This window comes from Crocodylus siamensis, chromosome 4 (assembly GCF_052110815.1).
Source record: "Crocodylus siamensis isolate JL-2025a chromosome 4, ASM5211081v1, whole genome shotgun sequence".
Taxonomy (NCBI): domain Eukaryota; kingdom Metazoa; phylum Chordata; order Crocodylia; family Crocodylidae; genus Crocodylus; species Crocodylus siamensis.
Window position 1 is genome coordinate 122,173,005 of NC_143398.1, and position 25,241 is coordinate 122,198,245.

Sequence of the window (25,241 nt, forward strand, 5' to 3'; positions counted from 1 at the left end):
TAGAATAACATGATATTTTAAAGCTACGGCTTACCTAGTAAGAAACAACCAGAATGTTTCCTTTTATTAAGCTGATTTCACAATCCATCAGATGGAGTCAATTAATTTAGCAAGATATATAGCTGGAAGTGATGTTGGTCATGGTATACTACAGTTGGATTAAATGTTTTGTGAAAGATGCTGGTTTTCAAACTGTCCTGGAAACCACAAAGATTTACTGGCTTGATAAGCAGCACGCCAGCTCGTAGTAAACCCTTGCTGTAGCTACTTCCATAGCATTCAAGGGATAAGTGCAAGTGCACAAATGCCCACAGACACACACACACACTCGCCAATATAGCATTAATCCATATTATCACCACCTAGGAATAAATGCTAAAAATCTCAGGCTCAAGACAAGACAAAAGAATTGCTTAAATTCTGTACTTACCTCAGCCAGATAGTTGTGTTTATCAGACCACATTTCCTGAAAGAACATAACATAAACTCTCCAGTGCCCCGCATATAGAACTCCTGTTGACGTCAGTGGCAATTCCATGGGTATATAAAGGGGAGATTATTCATCTTTAAAATAAATACCAGGTTTTAGGGCTGTAATTTTAAACAGACTGTGTTCAAGATAGAGTTAGGCATCAAATGGGAAGTTGACTTTGACTATGTGCACTTACGTTCCATTAACTTAAATGGAAATGTACCATGTATGTCAGTACAGAATTGTACCTGGGTTTTTTTAATCCCTATATGTTACTAGTACAATGTAAAGAAAAAAATCTAACTTACATCTTGAACTGCATGGTACTAGTTTGTTTTCAATTGTTCTGAGTTTAGAGAACAAAATTAGACAATTTGTCCATTCCACTCTCCAGGTTACAGTGGAGAACAAAATGACACTACATTCCAGTGTCAGGTGCTGCAAGTGGAAATTTAAATCGAAAAAAAGAAGCATGGTTTGAAAAAAGAAAGTAGTAAAAGTATAAAGGAAAAATATCTATTCACAGGAGTTTCAGCCCTGGAGGCTTTATTTAAATATCATTCCTGTTGATACTATGGGAAGTGCGGCCATTACAAGGACTGTAGAACAATAAGCTATTCAGTTTGATAGACTTCCGCCTCATTACTTTTTTCAATTTTTTATTTTCAAATTTGGTAAAATGTTGTGCCTAATCTAATGGCCCATCTTACTGTAAAACACATAATTTAGCTAAACCATCAGACATATGTCCCGGGTTTTAAATGGTTTATGGAGGATGGTTGTGATCTCACTATTTTAACAATATTGTAGCCAGGTTAAGGAACAACTGTGTGGTAGCTTGTTTTCCAGATTTGATTACTGTTGTAGTGCAGATAGGGTTTGAACCTTAGATAGGATTCTAAGTTATATGATATTTGCCCATCATGTATGAAAGATTTACAAAAATGCTTGTACTGTATGACACATCATGAAGACTCCTGTTAAAGCTGATGGTAAAATCATAGCCTCTGTGAAGCCCATGAGTTTTGCTACTGACATCAGTTGACCAGCCATATGACTGCTTATGCTGCATAAAAGTTAGAGGATGACCTAAGATACGTCATTTCACCCTGGAGCCTCAGTTTCCCCATACTTAAAAATGGGTAATAAAGCTTGGCATCCTGCCGGGGTCATTGAGGGGAACAATTACTAAATGTTTTAAAGTGGTTCAAAAATGAAAAGTGTTCTATTCTGCATGAGTTAAGTATCATTTTATTACATCTTGGCACCATTTGAAATATGTAGAGCAACTTGAAACACTTCTTATTTCCATTTAATTTATTTATTCTCAGTCAAAATCTTGTATACACAAGATGTTTTACAATAACTGTAGTTTATGATATGAGCAGAATACAATATCATTCTGTCTGCTGGGCTTTACACTAGCACATTGTTTTCTTTGATTTTTCTTTGAAAGACAGATGCTGATGATTCAAAAGCTATTTAGGTAATTACTTTGATAGTAAACTGACTCAGGGGATAAGTTTAACTGTCTGTACTGTTTTTTTCCTGTACCTCTGATTGATAACATTCAGAGTTATTTAATCTAACAATGTCATACAGATTATCCAAAACCATGCTGAAGCATTCTCTAGCTCTTCCTACCCACTGTTCACCATGTAATGTCTCAGAAGTTAGCTGGGTGAGGCCAAAAAATTCTGAACATTTGACAGTCAGCAACTATGGCTTCAAATTTGGTTGTCTGTCAAAAATACATGGCTGTCCCGATTCCTGAGTTGTGTTCTCCTTCTCTTAAGTAGATTAAAATAAAGTATTGCTGCTGCTGTGGTGTTTAAAGCAATTTCTCTGTGTTCTGTTTGTTCTGTTTTGGATGAATGTTCCAGGGTCTCTCTCCTTCATTTGCATACTCTGTGTCACTTAGTCATATTGGTGTCCTCATTCTAATGGTTATTTTAAAATGTTACTGTCACCACCAGTCTGAAACTGTAGATCCAAACTGAAAAGATGCAATGGTTTATTGTACACTAAAAACAAGAAAGGAAGAAAAAAGAAAGAAAAAATTGTACTTAAATGCAATTTTGATAATGTCAGTTTAGGATGAATCTAGTTTGACCACACATAACAACACTAATTTGAGTCTCTCATTACTGCCGCCTGCTGTGACTGTTGCGTGTTCATTGTGTCTGGGTCTACAAATACATTTTGTTCCTAATCCCACTTCATGCCAGAAGAGAATAAATTGATGGGTCTGGAAAGCATCTTTCCTGTGGTCATTTGCTGCCTCAAGTCATGGGATGTACACTGATGCATATGCTGCATGGATTGCTTTGATAAGTTTGTTACAGAATGTCCACATTTTGCTATTGCAGTGGTAGGGGACAATCAGAACAATATGCCCATCCAGGCCAATATATCCTGAAAGGCAGGTGGTCTGGTGGTAAAAAAAGCTTTGTTAAACATGAAATGCACCCTGCCATTTGTAGTGGATTTGATGGTAATTAAGTGCAATTTTAGAGGCAGTCATTGATGTAGTCCACTCTCCCTTTCCTCCTTCCTCAACACCTGTGTGAAGTAGTCTAGCTCATTGTCTATTTGTACACTTCCATAATGGACCATTCTTTTTTCTTTTTCTTGTTATTTCCTAATCACCGGCCATGGTATAGACTCAGAGCACTGAAACCATATGAATAGTGAATAGCCACAATCACATTTATTTCATTTCTACTAGACTAGCTCTAACAGTTTAAGAGGCAAACTGCTAAAAATGGCATCTGAAACCAGTGTCTGCCTATCTTAAGTTTCCCAACATCACTACCAGCTTTGCTGGTCTTGGCAATCATGGGACTTTATAAGGATTCCCTAGAATAATGACTAAAATGTCTCTCCCTGCATAGTTGTTAGCATAGTTAAGTATAATATTGACACAAATTTTGGTCTGTAATAGTATTTATATAGCTGTAAAAACTGGAATTAAGTTTAGTGATTCTGGAAGCAATATTAAATAAGGTGGCATTCAACGGTTTGGGTCACCTCATGTTGCAGTTTAGCAGAAGATAGCAGCAATAAGATGAAGCATCATCTTTTCTGTTTTCATGCATTTTACATGACCAGCAGAACAGGTATGTACATCAGAACCATTAGTGGGTGTTACACCCAGTTACAGAGACACTTTCAGTAGGAATTTAAACAGGTTTCATAGCTATAGTTCAGGGCAACAGGAGCCCTGTTTAAATTATATTGACAGCTAACTTTTAAAGTCAGTTTACCTGAATCGGTTCTAAATCTGGTTATAATTCTGTGGGCAGTTTCCCCAAAGTTGAAAAGCTCTTCCCATTGACCAGAGATCACTGCTTGTATTTCAACTCTGAACAATAATTTGGCTGAATTTCTTGATTACTTTTAAAGGCAGCATGAGAGTTCCCATATGTAGCACTTACGGTTTTTAACTGGAGGTGAACAGTTTTAGCTTTGTGCCATGTCTAGAAATGGGTACAGAAATGGTAAATAGTTCCCTAAATCCACAGGATAATTAAATAAATAATGGGGAACATTTCTGGTCATCACCTAAAGCTTTTGCCTGATCACTGCTATAAATGTCTGGTGTAAAATATGTTGTGATATCCATTCATTATATGAATGAAGCATTATGTGACAGTATATGAATGACAGTTGTTAAAATAGTGCAAAATATGCCATGGTCTCTATTCTGGTTTTCATCATTATTCCAGTCTAGATTTCAAGCTAATTTGCTTAGCTGTTCACCCTTCAGTATTGCCTTTTAATGATGCATTAAATGGCTTGAATAAAACAAAGAATGCTCTAACACAAACTGTGTTGAAACATTTTTGTAATGTATGAGGAAATTTAACTTTACCCTTTTCAGCTTTATGCATAGCTGCACTTTCCTGTTTTCCTCTTATACCTAATACTTTAAAAAACATGTCGGTGATAAAATTATTAAAAATAATAATAAATGGTAGCACTCCTTTCTCATCTCAGAGGTTTTTGTAAAACATAAGTAACAATATAGCCTGATGAAAAAACTGAGGCATAGAAATGTGTTATCTTTTTTTCTCTCCAGGCCCACAGTGAGTTAGTGGCAGAACTGAAAAAGAGAATGTAGGTTCCCTGCCTTGCTCTGATTCTTTGAGCATGGCTACCTAAGCCCAAGCTCTGAAACTGTAATTTTCAAATTACTCTTACATCTTAAATAGAGCAGTCCTTTTCTCTTAGGGAGAACTTTCTTGTTCCTCAGTAAGTAAATAACATTAAGAGGCAATTTGAAAAGGTGTATAATATGTGCTGAAGTTAGGCAGATATTTCTCGTTAGCAATCCATGCGACAACACTGACAGTTTTAGTGGAGGTCTGTGGCTCAGTGCCATCAGTGATTTAGAATACAGAACTAAGTGTCAGCACTTGTAGGTCCCTGTTCTGCTGCTGAGTTGACCATACAAACTATTTGTGCATCAATTTTTACATATGGAAACATTTTTCTGCCTCTTAGAGGTGTAAGGTTTAAAGATTTCTGGCTGCCTTGTAAGTCTCATCTGAAAGGTACCATATAACTTCAAACTTAGCTGACCAACTAATAATATCTGAATATCTTTAACATGTCACCATATTTATCAAATAAACTTCTTGACAGGTATTTATTTTCACATGTCCCTAGTTAACTAGCTAAATATTCTTTTTTTTCTCTCTCTCTCTCTGTCACACACACACACACTGCAAATATTTTTATTTTAAAGCTTTTTAATAACATTCTTCAGTGTTTTAACAGTTTCAATTTCTGCAATGTTAGCAAAGCATTGAGCATTTGCCAATGGTTCTATAAAAATCAAATGGTAATTATTATATAAGCTTTATCAATGGTATAAAATATTAAATGTTAATTTTTGGGTAGCAGGTCTGGAATTGTCTTTTAGGATAATTTCAGCTCTACTGTGTTGAAAACTTCACTTTTTTTTGCAAAACACCTAGGTGTGGTGTGTAAAGGGCAAGATGAAGTTATAATAGACACTTCAAACTAATTGCATGTTCAGGCAACAAATGCATTTCTTAAAGTGCTCTATCTCTAATGTTTGGAAGTGTAAATTGTAAATTAAAAGTGTTTTCTCCCCCACTGTTATTATTCTACCATAGGATTCTATTTCTTCTCACGGGTTTTAACAGTACAGTTAGAAAGTCCTACATTTCTGTTTCATCTCTCAAATTTCCATCTTATCCACATTTGTCCAACTATTTTAGTTGGTCTAATAAAAGATAACGGATTTACCCAAAGAACATTGCCAACTTACTCACAGGCTTTTTGATAGTTTTTGAGAATACACTGTCATAGCTCTTTATTATAGAGCAAGATCCTATTCCTATAGATCTTAGGTATCTTAATACATTCAAACCAATGACATTACTTTTATACTGAAAGTTTGACCCTACCTGTTCTTCCGGGATGCACGTAACTGTCTATAAAGACATGAAAGGTTTGGAGTTGGTCAACATAACAAAAAAGGCTGTTCCTGCGAGTATTGGGATGAAATCAAATAAATGTGAATTAAACTAAATATCAAGCAAATATACATAAGAGTGACATCTATCAGTCCAGGCTATATTCTTACAAAGGAAGTGGTGGCTGACTTACTATTTTAGATATTTAAATCCGGTCTAGAAGACTCTAATAAATCTGTTCTGGGGAACATTCCTGCACTGGCGCTGTGGGGAGGGGAGGATGGACTAAATGAGCTATTACCAATAGCTCTTTTCCAGGTCTGTCTGATAATTGGCTATGAGCATATTTAGCATCGTCGCCAGTTTTTCTTTTTTTTTCTTTTGACTTGGAGAACACTGGTGACATTGGCAGCAGCCCACTTCTCATGTTTGAGAAGGGTTTGTGGCAGGGCTGTCCCAAAATAGACTGCTTGTAAGAGGGGGCATCTAGACAGGAGTCTTACATTTTTTCTCAAGTTTCTTGGGAAGGGACTTCATGAGGGGCTGGTTTGTTTGTTTTTTTAAGGGAAGGGGTTTTTGTTGCTAGTGGATTAGCTATCAAGTGTTTTTTCTTGTCTTCAAAATTCATAGAAAAAGAGCCTAGGCTGACAGAACAGTGACATTTTTATGTATAGCTTTTGCTTCATATATTTTGATATTTATGTGGTCTGTGGGGCTTTTTCTATGCTATTCCAAATTACACCTTTATTTTGCCTCTTCCTGGTAAAAGGAGAATCTTTTTCAGGATAATATTAGATGATCATAGCCAAAGCGTGTTTCTGAAAGGGAACTCCCTTCTAGTGGACTTGTACGTAATAGAAATTCAGTGAGAGTAAAATATAACATAGAGACTGAGCTGGGATTAACTCACTCAACCTCATTGCTGTATCTACACTAGACTCTTGTTCTTATGAATTCTTATCAGTGGGTAGCAACAGCAGTAGCAGCTATTGACATTTTAACTATTGTACCATCTAATCCTAATCAGAGCAGATCTGGATGATGCAGTAGCTATTATGCTGGCAGCTGCTCCACTCTGTAGTGCTAATGATGAGAATGTTAAAGAAAATAAATGCAATGGAGAGAAAGCTTCTGTGCTTCAAAGGTGCCGTTTGTAAAGTAGGAATGATAGTACCTACCTTGCACAATAACAAGGTCTGTGTGAACCGGATATATCAATATCTGATCTTGATAAGAGTTTTTTGAGAAAAAACTGGTGAAAATTTTATTTTTAATTAGTTGATTTTGATTTCAATAAATATAAGCAACTTTGAAATGTGGAAACTTTGCACAAAATGCTTTCTTCAGGTTTTTTTCTATCAATTCTACTGGATAGGAAACAAAGGGAAAGTGTGGGAAAGGGATGACTGCAGATCTCCAGTCCCAATTCAGTATCTTCATCAGAAAGCTATCCTTCTTGTCCCACATTTCTGTAGCGTGAAAGACCCTAGTTGTTCCAGATGCAGAACAATTCAATATGTAATGCAATATGAATTTTACTAAAACTCTGCTTATACTAAGAGTGCCATGTAAATATTACCGAGAAATCATTTTCCTCTCTCTCTTTACCTTTTTTCACCATCTAATGCCCAGGGACTCCAGAAAGCCTAGCTGAGAAAGAAAGGCAGCTTATGGGTATGATCAATCAGCTGACCAGTTTACGGGAGCAGCTGCTGGCAGCTCACGATGAACAGAAGAAACTGGCTGCGTCACAAATTGAGAAACAACGCCAACAAATGGAGCTAGCTAAACAGCAACAAGAACAGGTGAGTGATTATTATAGTGACTCTAATTGGAAGTCCCTGTCCAGTAGTTTTAACTTTCCAATGATGTACTTTGTGGCCTGAAATTCCTCAAGTTTGTTCTCAGCCCAGAGGTAATTTTTCTTTTGTTTTTTTCTGGGTGCGAAAAGTTGGATTAGAAAATATTGGGCACATTACTTTACCTTAGCAATGGTAAAACTTGTATTTTGTTTATTTTAAAATAATTGCCCATAACATGGGGGCTGTGAAAAAATCTCCTCTAAGATGTCTTTATATTTATAAGTGCAAATAAGTGAGCAAGTTAAGCCCTCCAGAGTAGGTTTCTGCCACTTGACAGCAGCAATGCTGAAGTGTGAGAGCAAAATTTGGCCTTCAGATTATATAGTAACACAGAGTAGGGCATGTGCCAAGTTTGGATAGAAGTAAATAAGTATGTAAATATGTAAAACAAAACCACTGAACAACATATGATAATGTTTTTCCCTTTTAAAAGACTTCCCTTTAAGTGCTAAAAATCAACACTTATAAGTATATACACCTACACTTTTCAAGTGCAAACTTGTCTTCTCATTTGAACAATTCTAAGATATGACATAACATATGACATGTAAGCCTGTTCATGGAGAGTGCCACATTTCCTAATGAGGTTTATATATACAGGTGTATCAAAAGCAAATGCACGTGAATGTATGTGCAGTTTTGCATGAACACAGAAAATAATTAGAGACGCAGCTTAACATTTTCTAATGTATACTGAGTGCTGTTCTCCTAACACACGGTTTGTTACCCATGTGACTTTATATCTTTAGATCTTTGTACGTTAAATAACTGGTTTTGAATGTATTGCATTAGATATTCCATATGCGCATTAACATAGGGAAGCAATGCATTTATACAAATGTCTGATCAATTCCAGCTCTTTCTTATTTAAGAAAAAAGAGCTTACAAAAAAAAGCAAAAAATCTTGTGACTTGTATGAAACTTAGACAAGACTGGGAATTCATTTTTTCTACGTTTACACTGTTCTCCCACATTCATGTATATTGCAATATACACCTTTTGACAGCATATAATAAAATCACTGCATTATGCATGGTGTTATGCTGTCCTCAGGAGCTAGGTCTTTGTATTTTCCAGTTCTTGGTCATTTAAAATCTTACCTTTAACACTGTATATTTTGTCTGAGCTGTTCTGAAGAGACCTATCCCTTAATCCTAATGTCCCACTTAACAAAAGGGTTTATAGGGAATAGCAGGGAAGATGAATAATCGATTAAATGAGTAGTGATCTCACACTGATGCTATTACCCAGACATGGGTAGGGAGGCACAACTGATTCTCTTGCCCAGAGACATCCAGCAGCAGCTATTTCCAGTTTACTTTTACCTGCTGAGGTCACTATTGTTTTAGTGCCACTAAATAGTCTGAATGAGAAAAAGCAGAGTAGGAAAAAAGGCAGTAATAAAACAGTCTCATGGGACAAAAGTATTTTTTTCTCATTTAGAATTTTGTTTGCACTTCTGTATTATGTGCAAACTGGAGTAATCTGATTTAAAAATATATAAACAAAATTATTTTTGATCCTTTAGAGATACATTCCATAAGCACTGAGAACTTTTTTCCCCTTCCCTCAGGCTATCAAATTCATTACTAGTAGGTGTTTCTTATGGTGTTAGTTTAGTAATGGAAATTAAAAATTTATTTGAGGGGAGAGCCTCATCAGTTCTACCCTCAGTAAGTGTGTGTAATTACCATAAACACAGATTCTGCACACATGTCACAGGGGAAAGAATAGTCCTTCTAGTAATGATAGCAGTGCTCTCTTAGCTGTTTACAACAGTGGAGCTGTTTTGATAGCTGTAACAAAACTTGTGGAATTTTAAAAAGAAAAAGAATGCTTTTTAAATCTGAGGGGATAGGGGAGTAAAAAAAGGGTTATTCCTTTCAGTTATTTGAGATCTCCCTACCCTATCTTCTATTATTAGTAAAAATTGGTCAGAGTAGAACCTCTGTCACTTTATCAGCTGTGTCCCTGGAGGAAAAGGTTTAATACATTGAGTCAGGACACCTGGACCTAGATCCTCAACTGATATAAATTTACTTCAGTGGGGTTTTGGTTTTTGTTCCTGGCAATGATATAGTAAGCTGGCTTTGGTATATACTTCAGGCACTGAGAAGTTAATTAATTTTTTTTAAAGTCAAGTACCAATCTCTCTGTGCTTGCATTTCCGTATCTATAAAATATAGGTAATAATACCTTACTCCTAGGATTCATATTTGTAAAGCTCTTGGAAATCACCGGCAGGTAGGATGGAAGTTTGAAAAGTTTGTTACGGTTTGTTCATTCTGTTCTTTGCCGTTTTTCCTTTCCTTCGTATTTGATGTCTTCTCCTCAGTGTTCTTACACCAGCAGAGAGAAGTGGCTGATCTCTTTTCCTGACCACCAGTGGTAACAGCCTTCCATAAATACCTAGTGGGTAGGGAATCTTGTAGTCTATCTCACCTTCTCTCAATACATACCAGTGCCGTCCATGAATTTCTCTTTTACATGAATACGAGCCATGGTTGTGTGTACCTCCTGCCTTTCTAGCATGCCAGGCTGCTCCCATCCGCACACTGCAGCTTAGTTAGCTTAATAAAGTGGTGTAAAGAGCTAAGAGAGGTAGAAAATTCCTATGCACCAATTCCAAGAATAATGATACATCGCTTACATTTCTGATGTGCAATTTTTCCACAGATTGCAAGACAGCAGCAGCAGCTTCTTCAGCAGCAACACAAAATTAACCTTCTGCAGCAACAGATCCAGGTCAGAGATCATATCTCTACCCATAATTCCTGTTCTATCCTTTTCTTTTCCTTTCTCCCCTCAGTGATTACAGTCATGTTCTTTTTTAAAATCCTAACAGATAGGTTTTGGTATAATTTCAGGAAATAAGAAAGGATATTACCAACCTAAAATTCTATGATTCTGTGGAAGCCCTTGTTATTATAATTGATTTTACACAGATAGGAAGCACCATTGACTTCAGAAGACTGTACTTAGGGCTTGAGGGATCAGGCCCTAGAACAGTGACTTGATCTGTATGTCATGATATACAAAAGTGTGCCTACCAGTGTTGGAGGGGAAGTGGGTTACTGATCCACTCCCATTCTTTTCTCTGGTTTTCTGTTGTCATTTGCAAATCTAAAGGGGGCTCCATTTACATATAAGAAACATACAACACTATTTCTTGATGGAGGAGTCAGCCAAAAGGTACTGGAGAACAACTGAGGAGGGCACAAATCATTGAAACTTGTTGTTATGTCCTGTATTAAAATGTTATGGCTGTATTTACATTTCCTTCCTATGTGGTTTCACATATTCATGTAATTTCACTTTTACATCTTCCTTCCTATAAATTGTATCCTCTGGAAGTCAACAGCTTGTTACAGTTAAAGGACTAAAAGTCTTTCGCTGCTCATTCATTTTCCAGCATGCATCAGTTTGGGTTTGCAAGCATTGACTGTACTTTCTAAGACATTTAGCTACAGACCCAACCCAAACTCCTGGTTCCAAAAAAAGTTAAAACTTTGCAGAAACTTGTAACTTATTTCTACAATGTGATGACTATACCATAAATCAAAATATTTTTTGGACAGTTTGGGTGCATATCTGTCTTCATAAAAGCTGGTTTTATGTATTATGCAGTGATGCTCATCAAATAAAAGCATGTCTGATACAGTGTAGTGCTTGGCCCTTAGACAAGCCCTGAGTGTCCCTACTAAAGTCAGGGAGGTTGCAGGGTACAAAAGTCAGAGAAGAACTTAGCCCCAGAAAGCTGCATTACTTTCTGAATCATAATATTATTTCAAAATATCATGTCAGCCTGGACTCAGAAAAAGAACAGTAAACACTAAAATGCATTTTTGTGAATTAAATTTTAAATCCTGGTGTCAGAGAAACTAATTTGAATCTGTCGATTTTTGGTAGAGTTACAAATGGAGCAAAAATGTTAGACTGAAATATTTTAAGTCCTTTGAGCTAGTGCTACAGGATCATAGAAGGCAACTGGGTTTACCTTGCTCTTGAGAAGTTGGGGGCCAATAGTAATGTGCATACTCGGCTACCTGTGTGTATCTGTGCATTGTTAAGTTATGTTTGCTGGACTCACTTCTTATATGCTTCAGCTTAGTTCCCTGGCATATGTTACTGTTAGACTTCCTTGTCTAGGTTACAGTCTTACAATGTGTTTTGCTAGAATCTATTATCTAATCCATTCTAACATACCTTTTCCTTTAGCCAAGACAAACCCTTGGACTAGTTTAGGCCTGATCCTCTTTTGATGAAGATTTGAACTGGTAAAAGCTGCCTGTTAGAACAATGACATCTCCATTTAGCAGTGACAGCCTTGTTTAAATAAGGAGTTTAATTGCAGGTACAAGGCAGGGAAGGAGGGGTAGAAGCAAAGGTGGCAATCCTCCGGGGAGACACTGTTCCTCTACTCAGTTGCTACTTACTATAGATTTAGAAATATCAGGTCCTGATCTAAAGCTCACTATTGTCAATAGGCTTTAGATCAGGGTCCAGCCCAGCTGCCTTTTGTAGTACTATTCAAATCTCTTGTTACACTGTTTTTATGTTACTTTTCATCTTCCTTTCATGTGTGTGTTTGTGTGTGTATATGTGGGTGTGTGTACACTGCTACATTTGGAATAATGTAAGTCCTTTGGGGCCAGATTTTTACTTGAGTAATGAAAGGAGAGTTACACTTTGTAATGTGAAGAAATATATAAAGTTTACATGTATGTACAACCTTGGCACAATCCCTGACAATCTAGGTGAGTGATCATAAAGCATTCCAAATCAGTATAGTAAGTAGACATTAATGTGACTGTTCCACTAGTTCAGTAATGTCAGTAATTTTGTGCAGAGACCTTTCTGTAATGCTTCAGTCTCAGCTACAAAAAACATAAAGGCCATATCCTCAGCTGTTTTGCGACAGCATAACTCCAAGGAAATCAATGATATGACACTGCCTTAGACAATCTGAGCAACTTGCCCTATCCCTTCAGAGGCTTTTTTTTAAGTACCAGTCCTTTTTCAAGCCTTGTCATATGAGATAGCACAGCATCTATTGTAAGTTATGCTAAAGGGAGTCTTAGGTTTGGTAGGCCTCAACTTTGATGCACATTTTTTCCCTTCCTGTTATACTTTATGAATATCAAGGGAGGGATTTTGAAACAAACAAAAAAGGCTGTTGTATTTTCAATGAATAAATAAATAATCTTTTAGGTACTAGATACCCTACTGGAATAGGTGTTAAGAGAGGCAAAATATACTTTAGTTTTAAGTCTTTAGTGATTAACAATAGTGAAATGAAAGCTTTCTTATAAGCAGTGAATAAAAATAAATCGCACAAGCATAAGTCAGCCGTATCCCTTTTAAGTTTAGAGACTTGTAGATAAGAATGAAATATGCCTTCACCCAGGGTACTGGATAACACAGATTATTGATGATGAGATACAGAGCCTTTCATCTCTTGATCCCTTGTCTATGTTTGACCTAAGTCAGCAGTAAATAAAACTTAACCATCTGATATATGTTGCTGGCCTAGGAAGCAAGTTGGTGACCTATCTTAGTTTTTTTCTAGAGATTTGGGATGAAAAATTGATCCTGATGAAGTCATTGGTCTAGGTTTTCATGCCAAATGTCTCCTTCACACACAAATTTATGGGGACCTATACATGTGATGGAGCTCTGTTCCGATGTGTGCTAATTAGCAGATGGTGGAGTAGACTCAATCGAGTCTGCTGGAACGTGCTGATTAGCGCTGTCCAGCAGCCTCTGTGTCACATGTATCCAATGCCCCATAAGAGTTGGCACCCTTTGTTTTTTGGAAGCTGTGTCATAGAAGTCCAGGATTGAATGAACAGGTATGGAAACTATTCTGTATCTCATTTGCCTAGAGATGGTTCTCCAGAGCAAAGATAGATATCATTAGTAGAAGAAAGCTTATGGTGATGCTGCCTCTGTTAAACCTGTACTGCACAATATATAACAGTTCAGTTTCAAGAGCTTTAAGTACAATGCCACATGCCCATAAAATGCCAATTAACTGCCAGTGAAATCAGAGGTGGAAAGACCGCTGCTGACTTCAGTGGGAGTAAGGTCAAGTCTTTAAAGCTTTTTCATAGAGAATGTGTGCTAATAATGATGCAAGGGGCAATATTTTCTTTCTGTTGCCTAAAAAACAGCTGATGACAGAAGTAAAAGTTTCTGACCAAAAATAAATAAATCCTATAGATAAGGAATTGGAGGCAATGGGTTGATCACATTGCTGCTATGGGTGCTTAAAATAGTCAGTGAGTTTTGCAACAGGATTAGGTTGGTAAAACAAAACTTTGACATGAAAGTCAAAAGCACACATGGGCTGCATCCAGACAAGCACAGCCATGCAGTAGGTGGCACCACCGACACATCTGCTGTGCCAAATACCACACATTCAGGTGTTCTCTGTGCTGCAAGGTGGCAGCATGGGGGGTTTTTGACTCTGGGAAATCCCGGAGTCAAAAAAAGTGGGGTGGCACATGCGGAGACAGTGCACACCACCCAAAACTAGCACCTGGCTGGCCAAAGCCATGCTGCGGCTGCCAGCTAGGCTCTGAGCAGTAGGTTTGCTGTTGCTGCAGCCCCAGGACCCTAGGTAAGGCTGCAGGGCCAGCCTCTCCTACCCTACCTGGGATAACCTGCTGTGTGCCAGATGGTGCATGGCACAGGCATTCCTCAGGGACAAGTAGCAGTGGCACAGTGTGCCACTGTTATTTGTCCCCGGGGACCCAAACATCAATGCTCATGTGGACGTGGCCATGGAGTTCAGATTTTTGACACTGCCGTATTTAATCTATCTCTCTTCTGGCACAGAGGTTTTTAAACAAAAAACCTTAGATTTATCAATGGAGAAGTTTCTACCAGGTTAGGATCACTATTCAATTTAATATGCAATTGAACACAACTTATTTGTGACAAAGGATTCATTTTACTTGTGCCAAATGTTTCTAAGCTTGTTAGTTACAGTAATTCCAGATAAATTATTACACAAAAAACTATTGAAATATTGTATTGAAAACATAATAATACCTTAAGGTTAAGAAAAGTACCTGACTAGCCTAATGATTTATGTCTTCTTTCTCTCAGTGTGCTAACTTGGAAACATTTCCTTCTCTCCATCTACAAACAATCACCAATACACACAATACAAAAGTGGGGAAAGATTACAAGGTATCTCTTCTCCTTAGAGGGCTAGAAACACAAAATACAGGTTCAGCTCAATGATATTAGCCATTTACATGATGCAGAAGAAAGATATATTTGCCATTTGAATTCAGAAAAATGGACCTGGAGCATGGGCCTCCAGCTGAGAAGACAAAGATGCCCTCTGACTATACCCTTTTCTTGGTCAAAGAGAATGGGACATTCGCCAGACAGGAGAATAAGACATGTCTCTGTATAATAATGCCTAAGTTTCAAAAAAGGTCCGATCTCTTCGTACAACTGTCTTTACAAACTGGCCATAGGACGCTGTGTGACCTCAAAGAAGGTCTTGGCAGCTTATGTAACAGCAAGTGTACTAATTTTATTTGCTTTGCAAGAGTATTCTTTACTGGATATTCTAGAATTAGTTTGATAACCTCTGACTGCATGTACTTTTAAAAAGCACATGATCATAATACCATGAAGAAGTGTTGCTTTCTGTACCCACAGCTTTATTATATGTACTCACTCTGTTTGATGCTGTCTTAGAGGATGAAAATGAAAAGGTGTTTTCCTTAGTACTGTGCACTGCCTGGACCTACACTTCCAAAGGAGCGGAAAGTGAAATGTGTTTTTGCAGGGAGGGGGTGTCTGCTCTCGTTTGTGCACTAGCTGCCCTGATGACAGTGGTTTGTTCTTAAGAATATTTCCTTTAGCTGCCTCTGGTGCAGAAGGAGGGAGTATGTGAGCACAAAGCAGTGCTTTGTTGGGCTCTACAAGTATGGAGCTAGGTTTGATCTTGTCCTTCACAGCCACAGAGGTGAAGTCCCAATGTAGCTCTTGTAAGCAGCCATGAAACAGCTGTTGGCATCACTTCTAGCCATGGGATACTGGCAGAGGAATCCTTGATTCCTCCCTCTCTTCCCAGGCAATTGGGTGGAGAGTGGGAGGATCTGGCTGTGTTTGAGAGGTTAGATACAAACAGCCCTTAATGAGCTGTAGTAGTGAAGTATTTCCCCCAGTAGAAGAAAGGAGCACAGGATGTACTGTGCCTTGCATGTGAGTCTCTGGAGCACAGTGTCCCTGGGGACTATGCAGCTTATACCTCGCCTCTTGCCCACAGCTGTGCTGAAGGGCACAATCTAGCCCATGGTGGGATTTGAATATTTTTGTTTGTATAAAGATGAATTTTTAGTTTTATGAAACTATATATAAAATGAAACACTGTTATTAAAATTCATAAGGCAATTCATATTCCGTTAGGGCAGTGTAACAAAATAGGTCAAGTGTGCAGCCTAGATTGCAGTGAAGCCAGTTTTGCCAACTCTCATGATTTTATTGTGGGTCTCAATATTTGGGGGGTGGGGTTTAAACCCCAGTTCTTGGGATCATGTGACAACACAAAAGCCTTTAGTTTAATTTTTTCAAAAGAGTAAACTTTTCCAGCTCTAGTGGTTTCAGGGCAGAGTTTGAAAATGGAAACACCAAAGGCTAAAGACAAGGCAAATAAAAAGAAGCCATGAATTATAATTCAGTCTTATGATTTTCTGGGCCCATTGTTTGAGTTAAGAAGACTTGAGATTAACAGTACTTTTGAATGCCTTGAAACTAAGAACTCCAACCTCTACAGGAAGATTTCTTTTTATTTTTGTTACTGTATATTGTCTTTAACCTGAAACTCTGGATACTGTCTGGTATTTGACAGAAATCTGTAAGAATACAGGCCACTTTTCCATTATGAGGTTGAGGGAGGAGTTCTTGCTAATAGCGTGCATACATATGGAGTTTGTTTTGGTTTTTTTCCTACTAGAGCTCATTGAAAATTTTGACAGAGCACTTTTTCCATTGGAAAATGCAGATTCACTGAAATCAAAATGTTCCACAGAATGTTTCTTTTGACAAAATTTGAGCAGCAGTTAGAGAGGTTTTCTAGTGACCCCTGCCTAACAGACAGTTTCCCAGTCTTGCCTGGTTTCCTGCTAGCTCACCAGGCCAGCTTAGAAGCAGAGTATCTAGAAGTCCTAGGTAAGGTATCCAAGTTCCCAGACTCACAGCTTCTTGGCAACTTGGCTCCCAATGCGTCCCTGGTAAGGAATTTCAGAAACGTGGTCCCCCATATGCCCCATCTTCTAGATCCGTGGGCTTCCCTGGGTGCCAGGATCCCTAGCTGTTCAGTGGCTACTTTCTCATTAGTAGTCCCAAACTGCCCCTTTCATCATAAACCTGGGGATTTCCCTTCCTTTTGTCATGAGCTATGCAGCGTTGGTATCTAAATCAGAATATTCCTTTCCACATGAAACTTTGAAGTTTCAAGTTTTGTTGCAATTTGGAATGAAATAAAATCTTGAATACATGGAGTTTCCTGTGTGACAGGCATTCCTTTTGTGTGTGTGTGTGTTTGTTTGGGTTTATGTTGTTGTTTTTGCCACTTCCATTCCAAACCTTTCATCCATTTAAGTAGAAAGAAGGAGAGATTTAGGGAGTGTGACTCAGGAAGCTAAGACAGAGAGTTTCTTTGAGGGCACAGGTTAGAAATGGCACAGTTGTCATTGTCAGAATTGTTTTGCAATATTTTGACAATAGTCAAACTTTTTTTAAAGTTATTTCTAACTTTTTTTTAAAGTTATTTCAAATAATTTTTTGAAGTAATTGCAAACTTTTTTAAAAGTTTTTTTTAAGTTATTTCTAACTTTATATAACCATTACTAGTTATCCCAGGAATTTTGGCCATGTCCTTTCACACAGGTCAGACCCTGTCCCTGAGAGTAGAGCCACATTTGGAACTCTGCAACCCTCTGCAGAGCAAGGCAGCATAAATTCTCTGCAGCTAGGGTCCTCCATGCATGTTAGGGGGAGAAAGGGACAAGAAGTTGCCCCAGTCAACTGTGCCATCACAATTAAAGGCCCGTTCTAACCCATAGTAAAGACAATGGAGAGACTCTCATAGACATGAGTAGGGGTGGAATCAAGCTCTTCTTTAGTAGGAAACTGTGAGAAAGTGTCTTCCTTCTACTCTGAAAAATGCTTTTAAAACAAGCTCCGTCTCTTGAGCCAAACTGTTTTAGTTTTGTTTTTCTCCAGTGTAGTTATGCCTTGAAGAATCCTGGTCTCTGCAAGCTGAAATTGCAGAGTCAAACCCAATGGGCTCATATACTGGGGACATTTTGTCCACATTCATCATGTACCAGGAACAGCTGTTTTTCTGCAACTTGTAAACATGGGCATACTGGATTCACTGAGACAGGCCCAAGAAGGAGTCACACTGCAGCTTTTCCCATGACTTTGCAACCTTTTCCCAAACAACTGAGGTTGCCGGCAAAGAGGCTAAACAATTGTTTCTCACAGAAGCTCTGCAGCTTATGTCCTATCAGTTATCAGAATAGGCTTGTCTGTTCCTAGAGCACGGAAAAAACCTCTGGGAACTCAATTATCTGAGAAGAGAGAGAAAGAAAGAGAAGTATAAGGCTAGATGGAGAACGGGTAGAAAAGAAAAATCTAGGCTAAAGTCAATGTCCGTCTCTGCATGAGCTAATCCTTTCCTTCTGTCATCACACGTGTAGCAAAAGCTGTATGTATTTACTATAAAAGAGCCTCCAGGTCTCAATCTCCTCCCTTATTGTGAAAGTTAATTCAGTGCTGAAGGAAGGCATCAGCTCCTCTATTTATGTATACAGTGACTCTTCGTCTCCAGTGTTCCAAAGCACATCTTCAGGGATCACTTTATGAACTAGTTTGTACTTCAGTTTTGAGTCTTGTTGTACTTGTATATTATCAATAGTTGGTGTAGACATACCAGGACTAGCCCTAAGTGCAGATGAGGAAAAGCTGAAATTTGCATTGCTTGAACTAATTATAGTTTGGGCATAAATTCTTGATTAGCTCACTCAGTGTAAACTTTGACTTGCCTTTGTTTACACTTAGCAATAGCATAACCAGAGGTCAGGGGAGTGGGTCCCCATGGAGCCCACACCATAGCAGCAGGAGCTTGTGCCATAGCACAAGCCCATGTACTGTAAGATTCTCCAGCACTTGGCACCTCTGCAACCCTCCCTTCCCAGTTCCCCACCACTGTTTGGCTCTCAGTGCTCCTCCTTTCCCACCCTATAGCATTTCTGCCCAGGATGCCAAAATTCAAAGTTATGCCTCTGGCAGACAAGATTCTTTGGGTAAATGTGATATCTTTTATTAAACCAATTAAATAGTTGGAAAAATTGTTCTTTGTAAAGCTTTTGGGCACAAACACCGTTCTTCAGGCATAGGGAGAGTCTGCTGGTGTTTTGTGTTCTCCTGGATGGAATAGAAGCCAATATGCAAAATGCAGGTGAAAATGCAAATACATGGCAGTGAGGCTAAGAGGTGATGGGAGGCAATAGGTGTGGGACAGGTAGGTGGGGGAGGAAAAATGGGGAATATTTACCTGGTGATATAATGTAGCTGGTAAAATATAGAGAGGTTCCCTGGGGTTATTGAATGACAGGCAGGTTGTAATGTACCATAAATCCAATGTTTATACTTAGTCCATGATTTTTTGTATCCAGTAGATTTATAAAGTGAAATTTTTAGGCTCATCTACAAAAGTGTTTTATGAATTCCCTTTGAGGATTACTTATGTTTCTGACACTTAGAGTCAATAGTGGTATGCTATAGTTGTTAGATGAGTTTTTCTTCCCCCGATATTTCCAGATAAGGTATTAAAAAATCACAAAGCTGATCTTCAAAACTCATGAGATTTATTTTTAAAATCGTGGTTGTTTCAAAGATAGTAACTAGTGTTTTGAGGGTTTTGGGGGGTTTTTTTGGTTTTTTTTGAAGGGGGGGTTGCATTTTGGATCTTGAGCCGTAAGCTGGATCGTATTTTCCAGCTTTCTCTGCAATCACAAGGGCTAGAACCTTATGTTAAAGACAGCATTGACATTACTCCAGCAGCTATGTCTATAAGAAAAACACCAAACGTCATGAGACTCATAATACAGTCATCAGAGTTGTCAACACTGTTCAGACAAGGCCTTGGCCTTTGGTCTCTGTTCACTTAGATTTCTAACAAGAGTTCCAGCTGAGGCCTTTGTTTCTAGTGCCTTTTTTCTACCTTTCCCTCCTCTTCCATATCTTCTCTCTAATTTCAGAACAGCTAGTAGCCCCACTCTCCTCTACTTCTAACACCTTTGTCTTAAACATAACTAAGTAACTTTCCGTACTGAGCAGTCAGACTCCTGTCTCCAGTTGCTGTTATCTGCCAGGTCTTCCTGTGTCTTCCTCTGTTGTCTTTTGTAAGTGACTTCATCATAAGACTACTGACTATAGAGAGCATCAGATATCAAAATTTCTAATGGCTTACGTTATAATCTGTATGTGTGGGCTTCTCATGTGTGTGCATTTGCATATACACATACATACTGGCAGGGCATAAAGGAAAAATATAAGAGAAAAAATTAGTTGCATTCCCATTCAACTAGCATAGGAGGAAGAACATTAGCACACTGCATGGTTGCAATGTCATCCTAATAAAGAATGTGTAGTCATGAGCAGTTTTGTGCAGCCAAAATAGGCTGCTGCTGCTGCTTCTGCAGTAAGGTAAATTGGGAGATAACAATAAATTTTTTACTGCTGGCTGGTGGAGGTGTTTAGGATGTGTTTTCTTTATATCTTCATCCGCCCCTAATTGAAGATGCTTTAAAATTGAATGACTAGCAGTCAAAACGTGTTTGCTTCAAGCTGAGAAGAAAAATGCTGGTGTCTCTGCTTCCAAACTGATTGCGCTTTGTACACAACTGACAGCCACAGTTACTTTGAGTGACTGATAAGTGGGAAGCTTTGCCACTTATCAAGGAATGCACGCTGAAAAGAAAGGACTGGAGCCGTTCAGATGCTTTGGCATGTTCAAAATAGCATCTCACATCAGTCAGTCTCAGAGGCACTAGAGATGTTTCAAAATGAAATCTATCTATCTATCTATCTATCTATCAGCAAAAATCCGATTTAACAGACAAATCATTGTGTGGCATTGCAAGGCTCCAAAAAAGAGGATATCATTATAAGGGTCACAAGTTGTGAGATGACTCATAGCTACATAATTTGAGAGCGCTTATTGTAGGGTCCTGCCTACTCAAACAGCCTAAACTTGAAAATTCATAACCATAAAGCTTTATAGTTATTTCTTCAAATGTTGAGCTTTAATATTGGTAGGCCAAGCTGTCTTTGATAATACCTTTTAGATGACTTATAAAGCACATGCCATCTCAAAGGATCCTGAAGAGTTTCACAACCTTATGGCTAGGGACAGACATTATACATAAACCAGTTTAAGTGATCAGAAACTGGTTTAAACTTATAACAGAATGTAAGTTCGGTGCATATAAACCAGTTTCAAAATGGCTGAAACTGATTTAAGATAAATCTGTTTGAATGTAGTGTCAAACTTAACTAATTTGAGTCAAAGTGGTTTATGCAGTGTCGATCTCTAGGCCAAATCAGGACAGTGATTCAAATCGTCCAGGGGACAGTGATTCGATTCGACGATTTGAATCACTGTCCTGATTTTGATTCGGCCGAATCTGATTTGTCAGCAGCCCAATCTCTGTCAAAGCCCATCCCCCTCCCCTCTCCTGGCCCAGCAATGGCTGCCCCACCCGCCCCAGCTCTCAGCACTTGGGGGAAAAAAAAGCCCCAGCTCAGCAGGTGCTACCAGGTGAGGGGCTCTGCATGATCCCCAAAACCTCCCTCCCAGTCCCCTAGCCCCTCATGGGTGTCCTGCATAGCCCAGCTCCAGCCCTTTAAGAAAAAAAAACCTGAAGAAATCCCGGGACTCGCCACTCCTGCTGACAGGGGGCAATCCCCGCTGCTGTCCACTGCCCCACACCATGTGGGGGGCTCTGCAGGAGCCCCTGAAGCCCCAAGGCTGCACCGGGAGCGGTGAGTCCTGGGGCTTTTCTCAGCTTTTTGTTTTTTTTCTTAAAGGGCCAGAGCCCTGGCAGGCGGGGCACCCATGGGGGGGGACAGGGGAGTGGTGGAGGGGTAAAGGGGGCTTGTGCAGAACCCCCATGCAGCGTGGCACAGTGACAATGTTTTTTAAAGTACAGAGCTGGGGGGGGTAGGGGAGGGCTACCCCCGCATGGTCCCCTGCCCCTAGTACTTGCCAGCTCAGAGTGGCTGCAGCTCCCTGCTGCAGCTGCCAGGGACTGCCCAAATCATCAAAGCTGTCTGAATCTTTGCCAAAAATTCACAGAGCTTTGAATCAATTTGGACCTTTAAATGAACCCCCGATTAGATTTTGGATTCAGAGATTCAGCCACCGAATCAGGCCGAATCTCCTCCAAATCTAATCACCGTCCAAAGCTTCATACAGCCCTATCTATGTCAGACCCCTTCCTCATTTAAGTTAAAACCAGAGTCCCCCAGCATCTGTGCTCCAGAGAGCAGGCACTGGCTCTGCCCCTCTGCTTCTTAGCCAAAGCTCCAACAGAGACTGCAGACAAGCAGGGTCTGCTTTCTTTCCCCTGCCCCACCTCCCACTTGCTGTCATCTGCTCAATCAGGGATCCTCACTTCCCTCCCTCATCTCCCACAGCATGGACCCCAGCCCCATGGACCCTAGGCATCTGGTATGCCAGCTAATGCTGAAAGTTGGGCAGTTTGTTTTTTCAGGAAATGTGGGCTTATAAACAGAACTATCCGGCTGGGATAAGTACAGAATTTAAACATTTCTTTCATCTTGTCTTGAGCCAGAGATTTTTAGCATTTATTCCTAGGTGGTGATAATATGGATTAATGCTGTATTAATGTGTGTGTGTGTGTGTGTGTCTCCAAGTTCACTGAGACAAGCAGACAGAACAGTGTCCACCTCGGGCTTTTAGAGCTAATCAACAGGTCAGCTGGTAATGTGCCTTCATTCCTTTTTTGGAAAAAAAACTGTTTAAGAAGAGCTTGAACTAATGAGAGAAGCTTTTGTTTTGTTGATGAGTTGATAAGTGCTGTGTTATCAGTCCCCTGCTGGCTTCCTCCATTGTCAGGTTTTCAGGCAGTATAAAGAAGCAGGGAGAAGGAGATTGAAAAGCTCAGTATCATCAACGGATGCATGCACTGACTGCACCCCTCCCCCCCCTTGGCCCAAGCTGTCTGCTCCAGCCAAACAGAGGTGTGCTCTAGTGCCCCTCAGCTTCTGGCCTAAGCCACTGCAAGCATGTGACTGCATTTCTAGAATCAAAAGTAAATGTCTGTTCACTTGCTTATTGGTTCAATTTACTCCATTTAGACTAAGTTGCAAAGAACGAATCTATTTACCCTCGGGCTTTTTGACTTTCTGTACTTAGCCAGAAGGTAATTTGATCCACCATGCTGATATAGGAATTGCTGTGCCTATCTGTGGAATCAAGTCATTTATGGGAAAGAACATAGTAGCTATTGATTGACAGATGGCAATATTAATTTGCCATGGGGCATGGAGAAACATATTGCAGGTAGAATTTTCAGAAGTCTTCACCAACTTTGTTCTTATTGTAGTCAGTGAGAGTTTCAAAGATTCTCAGTCCATGCATTGTACAAAAATTACATATGCACATCCTACCCGGAACAAAACATAAGAAAAAGGGTGTGTCTTCCAAACAAAATGGTAGCAAAACATTTATATTGACAGGCAGAATTTTTAATATCCCAAACTGGAATTTTTGCAGGATACGGTCTGACATCTCTAAGTCCTGCATACAGTAGCAATACATCAAAAAAAAATTAAATTAAAAATGTCATGACTGCTAGCATGCATTCATTTCCTCTGATCTTAACATGGAAAGTGCTGATGCAGATATACCAGCTGTCAACATCACTGTAAGCATTTTGTTGTCTTGCCCTACTCAGAGGCTGGTTTAATTAAGACCATGTTTACTGAAGTGGCAGCAGATACCTCTTGGGCACCCATGACTAGCATCAGTAGAGCTGAACCTTAAATTAGCCACAGTGGGACATTTTGGGTTAATTTCTTTATTCTTGGCATTCAAGTGGCACCTCTGACTCATGGGCCCCTTAACAATGGTAAGTGGTCACAACTTCATTTTGACAACTCACCCAAAATAGGCTACTTTTCTCCAAATGCTCTGCTGGAGCAGTGGTTCAGAAATGACTCAGAGGGAAGAGCATATACCCACCTACTGATTCAACACCACTGTCTACATGATGTTGGATTTTCCTTAGATATCTTTCATCCAAGGACTGACTGTACCCATTCCTGCATAGTTTGAGATGAGATCATCATTATGGTGGTAGCAGGCTGTAAGGAAGTCAGTGGTATCCTCTAGGGCTGTGCAACATTTTGGCAGCCATTTCATTTTGGAGCTGTTTTGGGCTGTTTTAGTGCCCAAAACACCAAATCCGAATTGAAATGGAAGGCTCAGAAACATCTCTGAAATGAAATGAGACATCTGAAACGTTTTGGAAAATTTCAGAATTTTGGAGCCAGGCTTGCAGGGAAACAACTGTACACTCCTGCCCTGCCATGCGACTCACCTCTGCAGGGACCAGAGATTTGTGCTGGGGGCCTCCTTGCTGCCACTGCCCACCCCACACTGCCCTGGCAATGCAGGGCTGCACTAGGCAGGCAGCAGGAGTGAGGAGACTCTGGCATGGATCTCTGCTCCCTGCAGAGCCAGGTAGCACGGCAGAGCAGTGGTGGTCCCTGTTGCATGACCTGGTTCTGCAGGGAGCAGAGATCCAGGGCTGCACAGGGCAGGCAGCGGTGGTAAGGAGACTCCCAGCATGCATCTCTGCTCCCTGCAGAGCCGAGTCATGCGGCAGGGACCAGCAGGCCTGCTCGCTGTTCTGCACTGCTTTTCTGCCCCGTGACTTAGCATGACAGGGATCAAAGATCTGAGCAGGGTCCTCTTCGCCTGCACAGAGGGCAGTGGCCCTCCCCCGGGTGAGATGCCCACAGTCCCATCCTGCTCCCCACTGGCGCCCCAAGCCCCGCCAGGCTAGGTAGGGCTGTGTGAAGCTTCCCTTGCAGCCCATTCAAAACAGATTCAGAGGAGACTCGGCAGAACGGAATCTCCAAAACAGATCCAGACGAAATGAAATGGGACAGTGATCCAAAACACCGAAACAAATCACTGTCCTCCGAAACAGCTGAATCCGAAACTGAATTGAAACACAGCCGTTTTGCACAGCCCTAGTGCACTCTTTCACTGTTAGTGAAGCATCAGCATTCAGCTGTTGGAGGGAACTGTATCTTAAAGCAGAAGAGGCATTCCTTAAGCTTAGTATTTGTTGCAGCAAAAATAAAATAGTTTTATTGCTTGACTGATAATTG

At 39.7% G+C, this 25,241-nt stretch overlaps 1 protein-coding gene across 25 annotated transcripts in view; it reads left to right on the forward strand.

The window, feature by feature from the left end:
- SOX5 (SRY-box transcription factor 5) overlaps positions 1 to 25,241 on the forward strand; it is a 914,829-nt gene that overhangs the window by 703,280 nt on the left and 186,308 nt on the right. For 24 of the 25 annotated variants that reach the window (XM_090043598.1, XM_090043600.1, XM_090043606.1 and 21 more), the window contains 2 exons: positions 7,552 to 7,724; positions 10,458 to 10,526. In XM_090043598.1, the coding sequence (XP_089899724.1) occupies positions 7,552 to 7,724; positions 10,458 to 10,526 (242 nt within the window). The remainder of the gene's footprint in view (positions 1 to 7,551; positions 7,725 to 10,457; positions 10,527 to 25,241) is intronic. The other variant, XM_090043588.1, reaches the window with a different exon arrangement.